At 58.0% G+C, this 15678-nt stretch overlaps 2 protein-coding genes across 2 annotated transcripts; one reads left to right on the forward strand and one right to left on the reverse strand.

Moving 5' to 3' along the window:
- Nucleotides 1-7376: 7376 nt before the first annotated feature.
- LOC121854571 (salivary glue protein Sgs-4-like) lies at nt 7377-7769 on the reverse strand. The gene has a single exon (XM_042349248.1). The coding sequence runs from the start codon at nt 7767-7769 to the stop codon at nt 7377-7379; it is 393 nt and encodes a 130-aa protein (XP_042205182.1).
- A 2098-nt stretch (nt 7770-9867) lies between these two features.
- On the forward strand, nt 9868-11019 carry LOC121854572 (splicing factor 3A subunit 2-like). The gene has a single exon (XM_042349249.1). The coding sequence runs from the start codon at nt 9868-9870 to the stop codon at nt 11017-11019; it is 1152 nt and encodes a 383-aa protein (XP_042205183.1).
- Nucleotides 11020-15678: the final 4659 nt, after the last annotated feature.

Genomic DNA, 15678 nt, shown 5'->3' on the forward strand with positions numbered 1-15678 from the left:
AGATCTCAACTGTACTAAAAAACCCGCGTAAGAAAAAAAACCCAAAAATATGTTTACAAATAAAACACAACAAACCCCAATAAACCTCACGTGACTAGAGAACCCCACGAGAACCCCACGAGAACCCCACGAGAACCGGAGAGTTCCTTCCGACAGGGTGACCGCTGGTAGATATCCGCCCTGAAATACACAAGTTAAACTGTTGCTTTTACCTGTATTCAACACCAGTCAGAGTGTGTGTGTTGTTGGTGGTGACTGAGGTTGGTGATGACTGTGATTGGTGATGACTGTGGCTGGTGGTTACTGTGGTTGGTGGTGACTGTGGTTGGTGATGACTGTGGCTGGTGGTGACTGTGGTTGGTGGTGACTGTGGTTGGTGGTGACTGTGAGTGGTGATGACTGTGGTTGGTGGTGGAGGTGCGAACCTCGAGCGTTAAGACTCAAGGACCAACTCACACTCAGACCAAACACTCACCCAACTGACCAGTCATCCAGTCACTCATCCAACTGACCAGTCATCCAGTCACTCATCCAACTGACCAGTCATCCAGTCACTCATCCAACTGACCAGTCATCCAGTCACTCATCAACTGACCAGTCATCCAGTCACTCATCCAACTGACCAGTCATCCAGTAACTCATCCAACTGACCAGCTATCCAGTCACTCATCAACTGACAAGTCATCCAGTCACTCATCCAACTGACCAGTCATCCAGTCACTCATCCAACTGACCAGTCATCCAGTCATTCATCCAACTGACCAGTCAGCTAACCTGACCTGACTTAACCAAAACTAACTTAACCTTACCTAATTTAATTTAACCTAACCTCACATCACCCCATCATCACCCCCCACCATCACACCTCACCATCACCTCACCATCACCCCCACCATCATCCCTCACCATCACCCCTTAACCATCACCCCTCACCATCACCCCCCACCATCACCCCTCACCCCCACCATCACTCCTCACCATCACACCCACCATCACCCCCACCATCACCCCTCATCCCTCACCATCACCCCCACCATCATACCCCACCATCACCCCCCACCATCACCCCCCGCAATCACCCCTCACCATCCCACCCCATCACCCCTCACCCCTCACCATCACCCCCCATACTCCACTCACCATCACACCCACCATCACCCCCACCATCACCGCTCATCCCTCACCATCACCCCCACCATCATACCCCACCATCACCCCCCACCATCACCCCTCACCATCCCCTCACCCCTCACCATCACCCCTCACCATCACCCCTCACCCCTCCACCATCACACCCCACCATCACCCCCTCACCCCCCACCATCACCCCTCACCATCACCCTCACCCCTCACCCTCACCATCACCCCTCACCATCACACCCCTCACCATCACCCCACCATCACCCCTCATCCCTCACCATCACCCCCCCACCATTATACCCCACCATCACCCCACCACCACCCTCACCATCACCCCTCACCCCTCTCACCATCACCCCTCCCACCATCACCCCTCCACCATCACCCCCCATCACCCCTCACCATCACCCCTCCATCACCCTCACCCCACCATCACCCCTCGACATCACCCTCACCATCACCCCTCTCACCACACACCCCCCCACCATCACCCCTCACCATCACCTAACCCCTCACCATCACCCCTCACCATCACCCCTCACCCACCACCATCACCCCTCACCATCACCATCACCCCTCACCCCCCCCACCATCACCCTCACCATCACCCCTCACCATCACCCCTCACCATCCACCATCACCCCTCACCATCACCCCTCACCATCACCCTCACCATCACCCCTCATCCCCACCATCACCCCTCACCACCACCCCTCACCATCACCCCTCACCTCACCATCACCCCTCACCCCTCACCATCACCCCCCTCACCATCACCCCTCCACCATCACCCCCTCACCATCACCCTCACCATCCCCTCACCATCCCACCCTCACCACTCACCCCTCACCCTCACCATCACCCCCACCATCACCCCTCACCATCACCCTCACCATCACCCCTCACCATCACCCCTCACCCCTCACCATCACCCCTCCATCACCCCTCACCATCACCCCTCACCCCACACCCCTCACCCCTCACCATCACCCTCACCATCACCACTCACCATCACCCCTCACCATCACCCCCTCACCATCACCCCTCACCATCACCCCTCACCATCACCCCTCACCATCACCCTCACCCCTCACCATCACCCTCACCATCACCCCTCACCCCTCACCATCACCATCACCCCTCACCATCACCCCTCATCACCCCTCACCCCTCACCATCACCCCTCACCATCACCCTCACCCCTCACCATCACCATCACCCACCATCACCCCTCCACCATCACCCCTCACCATCACCCTCACCATCACCCCTCTCATCACCCTCACCCTCACCCTCACCATCACCCCTCACCCCTCACCATCACCCCTCCACCATCACCCCTCACCCTCACACCCCACCATCACCTCTCACCCCCCATCACCCTCACCATCACCCTCACCATCACCCCTCACCATCACCCCTCACCATCACACCCACCATCACCCCTCACCATCACACCCCACCATCACCTCACCATCACACCCCACCATCACATCTCACCCCCACCATCCCCTCACCCCATCACCCCTCACCATCACCCCTCCCCACCACATCCCACCCCCCACCATCACCCTCACCATCACCCCCCACCATCACCCCTCACCATCACCCCTCACCATCACCCCCCACCATCACCCCTCACCATCACCCCTCACCATCACACCCCCCCACCATAACCCCTCACCATCACCCTCTCCATCACACCCACCATAACCCCTCACCATCACCCCACCATCACCCCTCCACCATCACCCCTCACCATCACCCCTCACCATCACACCCCACCATCACCTCTCACCCCCCCACCATCACCCCTCACCATCACCCCCACCATCACCCCCCACCATCACCCCCCACCATCACCCCTCACCATCACCCCTCACCATCACACCCCCACCATCACATCTCACCCCCCACCATCACCCTCACCATCACACCTCACCATCACCCCTCACCATCACCCCTCACTATCACCCCTCACCATCACCCCTCACCATCACCCCCACCATCACCCCACCCATCACCCCCCACCATCACCCCTCACCCCTCACTATCACCCCTCCACCATCACCCCTCACCATCACACCCACCATCACCCCTCACCATCACCTCACCATCACCTTCACCCCTCACCATCACCCCTCCACCATCACCCTCACCATCACACCCCACCATCACCCCCTCACCATCACCCCTCACCATCACCCCCACCATCACCCCCTCCCACCATCACCCCTCACCCATCACCCCCACCATCACCCCTCGATCACCCCTCACCATCACCCCTCACCATCACCCTCACCATCACCCCCACCATCACCCTCACCCCCCACCATCACCCCTCACCCCCTCACCATCACCCCTCACCCCTCACCATCACCCCTCACCATCACCCCTCACCCCTCACCATCACCCCTCACCATCACCCCTCCTCACCCCTCCCTCACCCCTCCACCATCACCCCTCACCCCTCCTCCATCACCCCTCACCCCCACCATCACCCCCACCATCACCCCACCATCACCCCTCACCATCACCCCTCCACCATCCCCCCACCATCACCCCTCACCCCTCACCATCACCCCTCCTGCCATCACACCCCCCCCACCCTCCTCAGGCGTAGGTATCTTCTTATTTATTTTTTTCCCAGTAGGTTCTTGGAGGCGCCATTGATCTTGACGTAACGGATATCAATGTCTGGGAAATAAAACCTTTCTACAGCAGACCAGAAGGGAAAATAGGTGTGTGTGTGTGTGTGTGTGTGTGTGTGTGTGTGTGTGTGTGTGTACATCCTGGGGAAAATAGGTGTGTGTGTGTGTGTGTGTGTGTGTGTGTGTGTGTCTGTACGTCCTGAGGGAAAATAGGTGTGTGTGTGTGTGTGTGTGTGTGTGTGTGTCTGTACGTCCTGAGGGAAATAGGTGTGTGTGTGTGTGTGTGTGTGTGTGTGTGTGTGTGTGTGTGTGTGTGTGTACATCTGAGGGGAAAATAGGGTGTGTGTGTGTGTGTGTGTGTGTGTGTGTGTGTGTGTGTGTACATCCTGAGGGGAAAATAGGTGTGTGTGTGTGTGTGTGTGTGTGTGTGTGTGTCTGTACGTCCTGAGGAAAATAGGTGTGTGTGTGTGTGTGTGTGTGTGTGTGTACGTCCTGAGGGGAAATAGGTGTTGTGTGTGTGTGTGTGTGTGTGTGTGTGTGTGTGTGTGTCTGTCTGTACGTCCGGAGGGAAAATAGGTGTGTGTGTGTGTGTGTGTGTGTGTGTGTCTGTACGTCTGAGGGAAAATAGGTGTGTGTGTGTATGTGTGTGTGTGTGTGTGTGTGTGTCTGTACATCCTGAGGGAAAATAGGTGTGTGTGTGTGTGTGTGTGTGTGTGTGTGTGTGTGTGTGTGTGTGTGTGTGTGTGTGTGTTTGTGTCTGTGTGCGTCCTGGGGAAAATAGGTGTGTGTGTGTGTGTGTGTGCGTGTGTCTGTGCGTCCTGAGGGAAAATAGGTGTGTGTGTGTGTGTGTGTGTGTGTGTGTGTGTGTGTGTGTGTGTGTGTGTGTGTGTGTTTGTGTCTGTGTCTGTGCGTCCTGAGGGAAAATAGGTGTGTGTGTGTGTGTGTGTGTGTGTCTGTGCGTCCTGAGGGGAAAATAGGTGTGTGTGTGTGTGTGTGTGTGTGTGTGTGTGTGTGTTTGTGTCTGTCGTCCTGAGGGAAAATAGGTGTGTGTGTGTGTGCGTGTGTTCTGTGTCTGTGGCGTCCTGGGGAAAATAGGGTGTGTGTGTGTGTGTGTGTGTGTGTGTGTGTGTGTTTGTGTCTGTACGTCCTGGGGAAAATAGGTGTGTGTGTGTGCGTGTGTCTGTGTCTGTGCGTCCTGAGGGGAATAGGTGTGTGTGTGTATGTGTGTGTGTATATATGTGTGTCTGTGTGTGTACGTCCAGAGGAAAATAGGTGTGTGTGTGTATGTGTGTGTGTGTGTGTGTATATGTGTGTCTGTGTGTGTGTGTACGTCCAGAGGGAAAATAGGTGTGTGTGTGTGTGTGTGTGTGTGTGTGTACATCCTGAGGGGAAAATAGGTGTGTGTGTGTGTGTGTGTGTGTGTGTGTCTGTACGTCCTGAGGGGAAAATGGGTGTGTGTGTGTGTGTGTGTGTGTGTGTGTGTGTGTGTGTCTGTACGTCCTGAGGGAAAATAGGTGTGTGTGTGTGTGTGTGTGTGTGTGTCTGTACGCCCGGAGAAATGAGTGTGTGTGTGTGTGTATGTGTGTGTGTGTGTGTGTGTGTCTGTTTACGTCCTGAGGGAAAATAGGTGTGTGTGTGTGTATGTGTGTGTGTGTGTGTGTGTGTGTGTGTGTGTCTGTGTACATCCTGAGGGAAAATGGGTGTGTGTGTGTGTGTGTGTGTGTGTGTGTGTGTGTGTGTGTGTGTGTGTTTGTGTCTGTGTCTGTGCGTCCTGAGGGAAAATAGGGTGTGTGTGTGTGTGTGTGTGTGTGTCTGTGCGTCCTGAGGGGAAAATGGGTGTGTGTGTGTGTGTGTGTGTGTGTGTGTGTGTGTGTGTGTGTGTGTGTTTGTGTCTGTACGTCCTGAGGAAATAGGTGTGTGTGTGTGTGCGTGTGTCTGTGTCTGTGCGTGGGAAATGGGTGTGTGTGTGTGTGTGTGTGTGTGTGTTTGTGTCTGTACGTCCTGAGGGGAAAATAGGTGTGTGTGTGCGTGTGTCTGTGTCTGTGCGTCCTGGGGAAAATGGTGTGTGTGTGTGTGTGTGTGTGTGTGTGTGTGTGTCTGTGTCTGTACGTCCTGAGGGAAAATAGGTGTGTGTGTGTGTGTGTGTCCTGAGGGGAAAATAGGTGTGTGTGTGTGTGTGTGTGTGTGTGTGTGTGTGTGTGTATTTGTGTCTATACGTCCTGGGGAAAATAGGTGTGTGTGTGTGTGTGTGTGTGTGTGTGTGTGTCTGAGGGAAAATAGGTGTGTGTGTGTGTGTGTGTGTGTGTATATTTTTCCTGTGTTATTTCCTGATGATAACCATTTTTCTCACGTTTTTCCGCTAAGATTATTTTTCCCTAAATTGCTGTATGTTTTCCTTTTACCTAAATTGAAATTGTCTCGTGTACGGCAGGTGGTGGTCTCGTGTACGGCAGGTGGTGGTCTCGTGTACGGCAGGTGGTGGTCTCGTGTACGGCAGGTGGTGGTCTCGTGTACGGCGATTGGTGGTCTCTGTACGGCAGGTGGTGGTCTGTGTCGGCGGTGGTGGTCTCGTGTACGGCAGGTGGTGGTCTCGTGTACGGCAGGTGGTGGTCTCTGTACGGCAGGTGGTGGTCTCGTGTGCGGCAGTGGTGGTCTCGTGTACGGCAGTGGTGGTCTCGTGTGTACGGCAGTGGTGGTCTCGTGTACGGCAGTGGTGGTCTCGTGTACGGCGGTGGTGGTCTCGTGTATGCGGCAGTGGTGGTCTCGTGTACGGCGAGTGGTGGTCGTGTACGGCGGGTGGTGGTCTCGTGTACGGCGAGTGGTGGTCTCGTGTACGGCAGTGGTGGTCTCGTGACTGCGGCAGTGGTGGTCTCGTGTTGGCGGGTGGTGGTCTCGTGTACGGCGAGTGGTGGTCTCGTGTACGGCAGTGGTGGTCTCGTGTACGGCGGTGGTGGTCTCGTGTACGGCAGGTGGTGGTCTCGTGTACGGCGGTGGTGGTCTCGTGTACGGCGGGTGGTGGTCTCGTAATGAGTGGTGGTCTGTGTATGGCAGGAGTGGTGGTCTTGTGTACGGGGTGGTGGTCTCGTGATTATGAGTGGTGGTCTGTGTAGAGGTGATGGTGGGTGTCTCTGAGTGTGGTCCTGTGTAATGGCAGGTGTGGTCTCGTGTACGGCGGTGGTGGTCTGTGATGGGTGGTGTCCTGTGGGGTGGTGGTCTCTGTAGGTGGTGGTCTACGGTGGTGGTCCTGATGGTGGTTCGTGTACGGCGGGTGGTGGTCTCGTGTACGGCGGGTGGTGGTGGTCTCTGTACGCGGGTGGTGGTCTGTGTACGGCAGGTGGTGGTCTCTGTACCATGAGTGGTGGTCCTGTACGGCGAGTGGTGTCTGCACGGCGAGTGGTGGTCTGTAATGTGAGTGGTGGTCTCGTGTACGGCAGGTGGTGGTCCTGTACGGCAGGTGGTGGTCTCGTGTACGGGTGGTGGTCTGTACGGCGGTGGTGGTCTCGGTAAGGCGGGTGGTGGTCTTGTGTGTGCAGCAGGTGGTGGTCGTGTACGGCGGGTGGTGGTCCTGTACGGCGGGTGGTGGTCTCAGGCGGGTGGTTCGACGGCGGTGGTGGTCCTGTACGGGGTGGTGGTCTTGTGCACGGCAGGTGGTGGTCTCGTGTACGGCGGGTGGTGGTCTTGTGTACGGCGGGTGGTGGTCTCGTACGGCAGGTGGTGGTCCTGTGTACGGCAGGTGGTGGTCTCGTGTACGGCAGGTGGTGGTCTCGTGTACGGCGGTTGGTGGTCCTGTGTACGGCGGGTGGTGGTCTCTGTGTACGGCGGGTGGTGGTCTCGTGTACGGCAGGTGGTGGTCTGTGTACGACAGGTGGGTGGTCCTGTGTACGGCGGGTGGTGGTCGTGTACGGCGGGTGGTGGTCCTGTGCATGGGGTGGTGGTCTGACGGGGTGGTTCCTGTGTACGGCAGGTGGTGGTCTGCATTTATGGTGGTCCTGTGTACGGCGGGTGGTGGTCTCTGTGTACGGCAGGTGGTGGTCTCGTGTACGGCGGGTGGTGGTCCTGTACATGGGTGGTGGTCTTGTAGGGGTGGGGCATGGCAGGTGGTTCTGTACGGGAGGAGGAGGAGGAGAGGAGGAAGGAGGACGGAGGAGGAGGAAGATGAGGAAGAGGACGGAGGAGGAGGAAGAGGGAGGAGGACGGAGAGGGAGGAGGAGAAGATGAGGAAGAGGGACGGAAGAGGAGGAAGAGAGGAGGAGAGGAGGAGAGGAGGGAAGAGGACGGAGGAGGAGGAAGAGGAGGAGGACGGAGAGGGGAGGAGGAAGATGAGGAAGAGGACGGAAGAGGAGGAAGAGGGGAGGAGGAAGAGGACGGGAAGAGGGGAGGAGAGGAGGAGAGGAGGAGGAGAGGAGGAAGAGGATGGAGGAGGGAGGAAGATGAGGAAGAGGACAAGAGAGGAAGAGGAGGAGGAAGAGGATGGAAGAGAGGGAGAGGGAGGGAGGAGGGAGGAGAGGGAGAAGAGATGGGAGGAGGAGGGAAGAGGAGGAAGAGGATGGAGGAGAGGAGAAGAGGAGGAGGAGGAGAGGGAGGAGGAGGAAGATGAGGAAGAGGATGGAGAAGAGGAGGAAGAGGAGGAGGAGGAGGAAGGAGGAGGAGGGAGGAAGGAGGAGGAGGAGAGAGGAGGAGAGAGGAGAAGAGATGGAGGAGGAAGAGGAGGGGAGGAAGAGGAGGGAGGGAGGGAGAGAGGAAGAGGGATGGAGGAGAGGGAAGAGGAGGGAGGAGGAGAAGAGAGGAGGGGAGGGAGGAGGATGGAGAGGGGAGGAGAAAGGAGGAGGGAGAGGGAGGAGGGGAAGGACAAATTAGGGACTATAAGGAAGGTGGGGTGAGGGGTGGGAGGGGGAGGGGGAGAGGGGAGGTGAGGGGAGAGGGAGGAGGGGGGAGGGAGAGGGAGGTAGGGGAGAGGGAGGGGAGGGAGAGGGAGGGGTGAGGGAGGGGAGAGGGGAGGGGTGAGGGGTAGGGGAGGGTGAGGGGGAGGTGAGGGTGAGGGGTGGAGGGGGAGGGGTGAGGGAGAGGGGAGGTGAGAGGTGGGGTGGGGGAGGGGTGAGGGGAGGGGAGGGTGGGAGGTGAGGGTGGGGAGGGAGGGGTGAGGGGTGGGAGGGGAGGTGAGGTGGGGAGAGGGAGGGGGGGGTGAGGGGTGAGGGTGGGGAGGGAGGGGGAGGGAGGGGAGGGTGAGGGGAGGTGGGGGAGGGGGAGGGGAGGGTGAGGGGAGGAGAGGGTGGGGAGGGGTGAGGGAGAGGGGAGGGAGGGTGAGGGAGAGGGAGGGGAGGGGTGAGGGGTGAGGGGAGGGGAGGGGTGGGAGGGGGAGGGAGGGAGGGGAGGGTGAGGAGAGGGAGAGGAGAGAGGAGGAGAGGGGAGGGAGAGAAGTAATCGTCGCTACTTCTGGACCGCCTCTTTGGTTAGGAGGAAGTAGAAGGGGGAAGGGAGGAGGGAAGGGGTTAGAGGGAGGGGGAGAGGGGGAGGTAGAGGTAGGGAGGAGGTAGGAGGGAGGGGGGAGGAGGTAGAGGGAGGGGAGGGGAGCCACGAGTGTTGAGCCAGTAGTGCCAGGTGGTGCCACAGTTTACACAGTGCCTCGTCCTGGGTAAAGTTTACACTGGGAGGCGGGTGGCGGAGGTCGAGGCACTACATCACCTGGGAATTTACAATTTATTTACGACACGCGTCACCCCCACACTTAAGATTTACACCAATTGATTTACAGATTAACACCATTGATTTACAGATTTACACCAATGATTTACAGATTTAAAGTGTTCCTAATGTTATTTACATTGTGTCCAGCTAGTCGTATTTACAGTTTGTCTTTTGGTTTACATTGGCTTATTCATCTCCCTATTCTGATTTACAGATGTTGACAAGGTGAGTAGCACGCACACACACACACACACACACACACACACACACACACACTAAAAAATCATCAACAATGTACATAACAGCCTTTCCCTGGATGGCATAATGGAGTCCTGGATGGCATACACCCCCTGTCACCTGTAAGGCATACCTCCCCTGTCACCTAGAAGGCATGCCTCCCCTGTCCTTTGGATGGCATGCCTACCTTGTCACCTGGATGGCATGCCTACCCTGTCCCCTGTATGGCATGCCTACCCTGTCCCCGGTATGGCATACCTACCCTGTCCCTGGCGGCATTTTCCCATATTCTCTGTATGGCATGCCTACCCTGTTCCCTGGATACACCTACCCTGTCACCTGTATGGCATATGCTTTTGTCCTTGGATGGCATTGCTTCTGTCACCTGGATGGCATGCCTACCCTGTCCCTGTATGGCATGCCTCCCTTGTCCCCAGTGTGGCATACCCCCTGTCACCTGGATGGCATGCCTCCCTGTCACCCGTATGGCATGCTCCCTATCCGTGGCATGCTTCCCCATCTGGATGGCATGCCTACACTGTCCCCTGTATGGCATGCCTTTGGCATGCCACCTGGATGGCATACCCTCCCCTGGCACGGCATTCCTTCCCTGTCCCCTGCGTTGTGCGCCTCCCTATCCCAGCTGGCGATGCCTACACTGTCCCCTGAATGGCATGCCTACCCGTCCCCTGTATGGCATACCCCTGTCCCCTTGTATGGCATGCCTCCCTGTCCCCTGGATGGCATGCCTACACCGTTCCCCGAATGGCATGCCTTCGTTCCAGTGTATGGCATGCCTTCCATGTCCCCGGGATGGCAGCCCCCTGTCCTGGATGGCATGCCTGCCCTGTCACCAGTATGGCATGCCCCCTGTCACCTGGTTGGCATGCCTCCCCGTCACCTGGTTGGCATGCCTCCTCTGTCACCTGGATGGCATGCCCCCTATTCCCTGTATGGCATGCACCGCCCGGCGGCATGCCTACCCCTGTCCGTGGATGGCATGCCTACCCTGTCATGGATGGCATGCCTCCCTGTCACCTGGATGGCATGCCTCCCCGTCACCTGGATGGCATGCCTCCTGTCTCCTGGATGGCATGCCTCCCTTGTCAGGCATGCCTACTCCTGTCTCCTGGATGGCATGCCTACCCTGTCACCTGGATGGCATCCCTCTGTCACCGTATGGCATGCCCCCGTCCCCCCAGCGGTATTTCGGCACCCCTGTCCCCTGGATGGCATGCCTACCCCTGTCACCCGGATGACATGCCCCTGTCCCCTGTATGGCATGCCTACCCTGTCACCTGGATGACATGCCTCCCCTGTCCCGTATGCATGCCCCTTGTCCCTGTATGGCATGCCTACCCTGTCCCCGGATGGCATGCCTACCCTGTCACCTGGGATGACATGTCTCCCCGTCCCCGTATGGCATGCGCCTCTGTCTTCTGTATGGCATGCCTACCCTGTCCCTGGATGGCATGCCCTCCTGTCACCGATACATGTCTCCTCTGTCTCTGTATGGCATGCCTACCCTGTCCCCTTGCATGCGCCCCTGTCCTCTGTATGGCATGCCTCCCTGTCCCCGGATGGCATGCCTGTCCCCTGTATGGCATGCCTCCTCTGTCCTCTGTATGTGGCATGCCTACCCTGTCCCCTGTGGCGGCATGCCTCCCCTGTCTCTGTATGGCATATCCCAGCCTGTCCCCGGATGGCATGCCTACCGTGTCACCTGGATGACATGTCTCCCCGTCTCTGTGTATGGCTTCTGTCCCCGGAGGCATGCCACCCTGTCACCTGATGACATGTCTCGCCGCCTGGATGACATGCCTCCCCTGTATGGCATGCCCTGTCCCCGGATAGCATGCCTACCCCGGATGGCATGCCCCCTGTCACCTGGATGGCATACCCCGTCCCCTGTATGGCATGCCTCCCGTCACCCGGATGGCTACCTCCTCGTGGGGCATGCCCCTCTGTCACCTGGATGGCAGCCCCTTGTCCCGGATGGCATGCCCCGTCACCTGGATGGCATACCCTTCCCGATGCAGTCCCCGTCCCTGATGGCATGCCTCGTCACCTGGATGATATGCCTCGTCCCTGATGGCATGCCTCTCTGCGGATGACATGCCTCCCCTGTCACCTGGATGACATGTCCCCTGTGTCTGGATGGCATGCCTCTGTCACCTGGATGACATGTCTCCCTGTCCCCTGTATGGCATGCCTCTGTCCTCTGTATGGCATACCTAGCCTGTCCCCTGGATGACATGCCTACCCTGTCACCTGGATGACATGTCTCCCCTGTCCCTCTGGTATGGCATGCCTACCCTGTCCCCTGATGGCATGCCCACCCTGTCACCTGGATGACATGTCTCCCCTGTCACCTGGATGACATGCCCTGTATGGCATGCCTCCTGTCCCTGGATAGCAGCCTCCCTCCTGGATGGCATGCCTCCCCTGTCACCTGATGGCATACTCTGTCCCCTGTATGGCATGCTCCTGTCCCCTGGATGGCATGCCTCCCTTGTCCCCTGTATGGCATGCCTACCCTGTTCCTGGATGGCATGCCTCACCTCTGTCACCTGGATGGACATGTCTCCCTGTCCTGGTATGGCATGCCTCTGTCTTCTGTATGGCATGCCTACCCTGGTCCCCTGGATGGCATGCCTACCCTGTCACCCAGGATGACATGTCCCTGTCCCCTGTATGGCATGCCTCTGTCCCTGGATGGCATGCCTACCCTGTCACCTGGATGACATGTCCTGTCCCCTGTATGGCATGCCTCCCTCTGTCCTCTGTATGGCATACCTAGCCTGCTGTCCCCTGGATGACATGCCTGCGGTCACCTGGATGACATGTCTCCCTGTCTTCTGTATGGCATGCCTACCCTGTCCCCAGGATGGCATGCCTACCTTGTCACCTGGATGACATGTCTCCTGTCACCTGGATGACATGCCCCCCTGTATGGCATGCTCCCTGTCCCTGATAGCATGCCTACCCTCCCCTGATGGCATGCCTCCCCTGTCACCTGGATGGCATACCTCCCTGTCCCCTGTATGGCATGCCTCCCTGTTCCTGGATGGCATGCCTCCCTTTGTCCCCTGTATGGCATGCCTACCCTGTCCCCTGGATGGCATGCCTACCCTGTCACCTGGATGACATGTCTCCTGTCCCCTGTATGGCATGCCTCCTCTGTCCCTCTGTATGGCATGCCTACCCTGTCCCTGGATGGCATGCCTACCCTGTCACCTGGATGATGTCTCCTGTCCCCTGTATGGCATGCCTCCTGTCCCTCTGTGTGGCATACCTACCCTGTCCCCTGTATGGCATGCCTCCCATGTTCCCTGTGTATGGCATGCCTACCTGTTCCCTGATGGCATGCCTACCCTGTCACCTGTATGGCATATCCCTGTCCCCTGGATGACATGCCTCCCTTGTCCCCTGTATGGCATGCTTCCCATGTTCCTGTATGGCATGCCTACCCTGTTCCCTGGATGGCATGCTTACCCTGTCACCTGTATGGCATACCTCCCCTGTCCCCTGTATGGCATGCTTCCCTTGTCCCTTGGATGGCATGCTTCCCCTGTCACCTGGATGGCATGCCTACCCTGTCCCCTGTATGGCATGCCTCCTGTCCCCGGGATGGCATGCTCCTGTCCCCTGTATGGCATGCCTCTCCTGTCACCTGTATGGCATGCCTTCCCTTCTCCCTGGAAGGCATTCCTCTGTCCCTCGTATGGCATGCCTCCCCATTCCCTGGATGGCATGCCTACACTGTCCCTGAATGGCATGCCTACCCTGTCACCTGGATGGCATACCTCCTGTCCCAGGCGGCGCTTACCCTGTCACCTGGATGGCATACCCCTGTCCCCTGTATGGCATGCCTTCCTTGTCCCCTGTATGGCATGCCTCCCTATCCCCTGTATGGTATGCCTCCCTATCCCAAGGATGGCATGCCTACACTGTCCCTGAATGGCATGCCTACTGTCACCTGGATATACTCCCTGTCCTCGTATGGCATGCCTCCCCTATCCCCTGGATGGCATGCCTACACTGTCCCCTGAATGGCATGCTTCCCCTGTCCAGTGTATGGCATGCCTTCCATGTCCCCTGGATGGCATGCCTCCCCTGTCACTTGGATGGCATGCCTGCCCTGTCACCGGTATGGCATGCCTCCCCTGTCACCTGGTTGGCATGCCTCCCCTGTCACCTGGATGGCATGCTCCCTGTCACCTGGATGGCATACCTCCCCTGTCACCTGGATGCACTCTGTCACCTGTATGGCATGCATCCCCTTCCTCTGTATGGCATGCCTACCCTGTCACCTGGATGACATGCCTCCCTCCCCCTGTATGGCATGCCTCTGTCCCTGTATGGCATGCCCCTTGTCCCTGTATGGCATGCCTACCCTGTCCCTGGATGGCATGCCTACCCCTGTCACCTGGATGACATGCTGTCTCTGTTATGGCATGCCTCCTGTCCTCTGTATGGCATGCCTACCCTGTCCCCTGAATGGCATGCTCACCCCTGTCACCTGGATGACATGTCCCCTGTCCCCTGTATGGCATGCCCCCTGTCCTCATGGCATACCTAGCCTGTCCCCTGGATGACATGCCTACCGTGTCACCTGGATGACATGTCTCTGTCCTCTGTGTATGCCTACCCTGTCCCCTGATGGCATGCCTACCCTGTCACCTGGATGACATGTCTCCCCTGTCACCTGATGACATGCCTCTGTATGGCATGCCTCCCTGTCCCTGATAGCATGCTCACCCTTCCCTGGATGGCATGCCTCCCTGTCACCTGGATGGCATACTCCCTGTCCCCTGTATGGCATGCCTCCCTGTCTCCTGGATGGCATGCCCCTTGTCCCCTGTATGGCATGCCTACCCTGTCCCCTGATGGCATGCCTACCCTGTCACCTGGATGACATGTCTCTGTCCCCTGTATGGCATGCCCTGTCCTCTGTATGGCATGCCTACCCTGTCACCTGGATGGCATGCCTACCCCTGTCACCTGGATGACATGCTCCCCCTGTCCTCTGTATGGCATGCCCACCCTGTCCCCTGGATGGCATGCCTACCCTGTCACCTGATGACGTTCTGTCCTCTGTATGGCATGCCCACTTGTCCCCTGATGGTCAGCCTACCCTGTCACCTGATGACATGTCTCCCCTGTCCCCTGTATGGCATGCCTCCTCTGTCCTCTGTATGGCATGCCTACCCTGTCCCTGGATGGCATGCCTACCCTGTCACCTGATGACATGTCTCCCCTGTCCTGTATGGCATGCCTACCCTGTCCCCTGGATGGCATGTCCTACCCTGTCACCTGGATGACATGTCTCCCCTGTCCCTGTATGGCATGCCCTCTGTCCTCTGTATGGCATGCCTACCCTGTCCCCTGGATGACATGTCCCCTGTCCCTCTGCATGGCATGCCTACCTGTCCCCTGGATGGCATGCCACCCTGTCACCTGGATGACATGTCTCCCTGTCCCTGTATGGCATGCCTCTGTCCTCTGTATGGCATGCCTACCCTGTCACCTGGATGACATGCCTACTGTGTCACCTGGATGACATGTCTCCCTGTCCTCTGTATGGATGCCTACCCTGTCCCTGGATGGCATGCCTACCCTGTCACCTGGATGACATGTCTCCTGTCACCTGGATGACATGCCTCCCCTGTATGGCATGCCCCCTGTCCCCTGGATAGCATGCCCTCCCCCAGGCATGCCCCTGTCACCTGGATGGCATACCTCCCTGTCCCCTGTATGGCATGCCTCCTCTGTCCCCTGTATGGCATGCCTACTCCTGTCACCTGATGGCATACCTCCTGTCCCCTGTATGGCATGCCTCCCTGTCCCCGATAGCATGCTCATCTTCCCTGATGGCATGCCTCCCCTGTCACCTGGATGGCATACCTCCTGTCCCCTGTATGGCATGCCTCCTGTCTCCTGGATGGCATGCTCTGTCCCTGTA

Source organism: Homarus americanus, unplaced genomic scaffold (genome assembly GCF_018991925.1).
Source record: "Homarus americanus isolate GMGI-L3 unplaced genomic scaffold, GMGI_Hamer_2.0 scaffold31821, whole genome shotgun sequence".
Classification (NCBI taxonomy): domain Eukaryota; kingdom Metazoa; phylum Arthropoda; class Malacostraca; order Decapoda; family Nephropidae; genus Homarus; species Homarus americanus.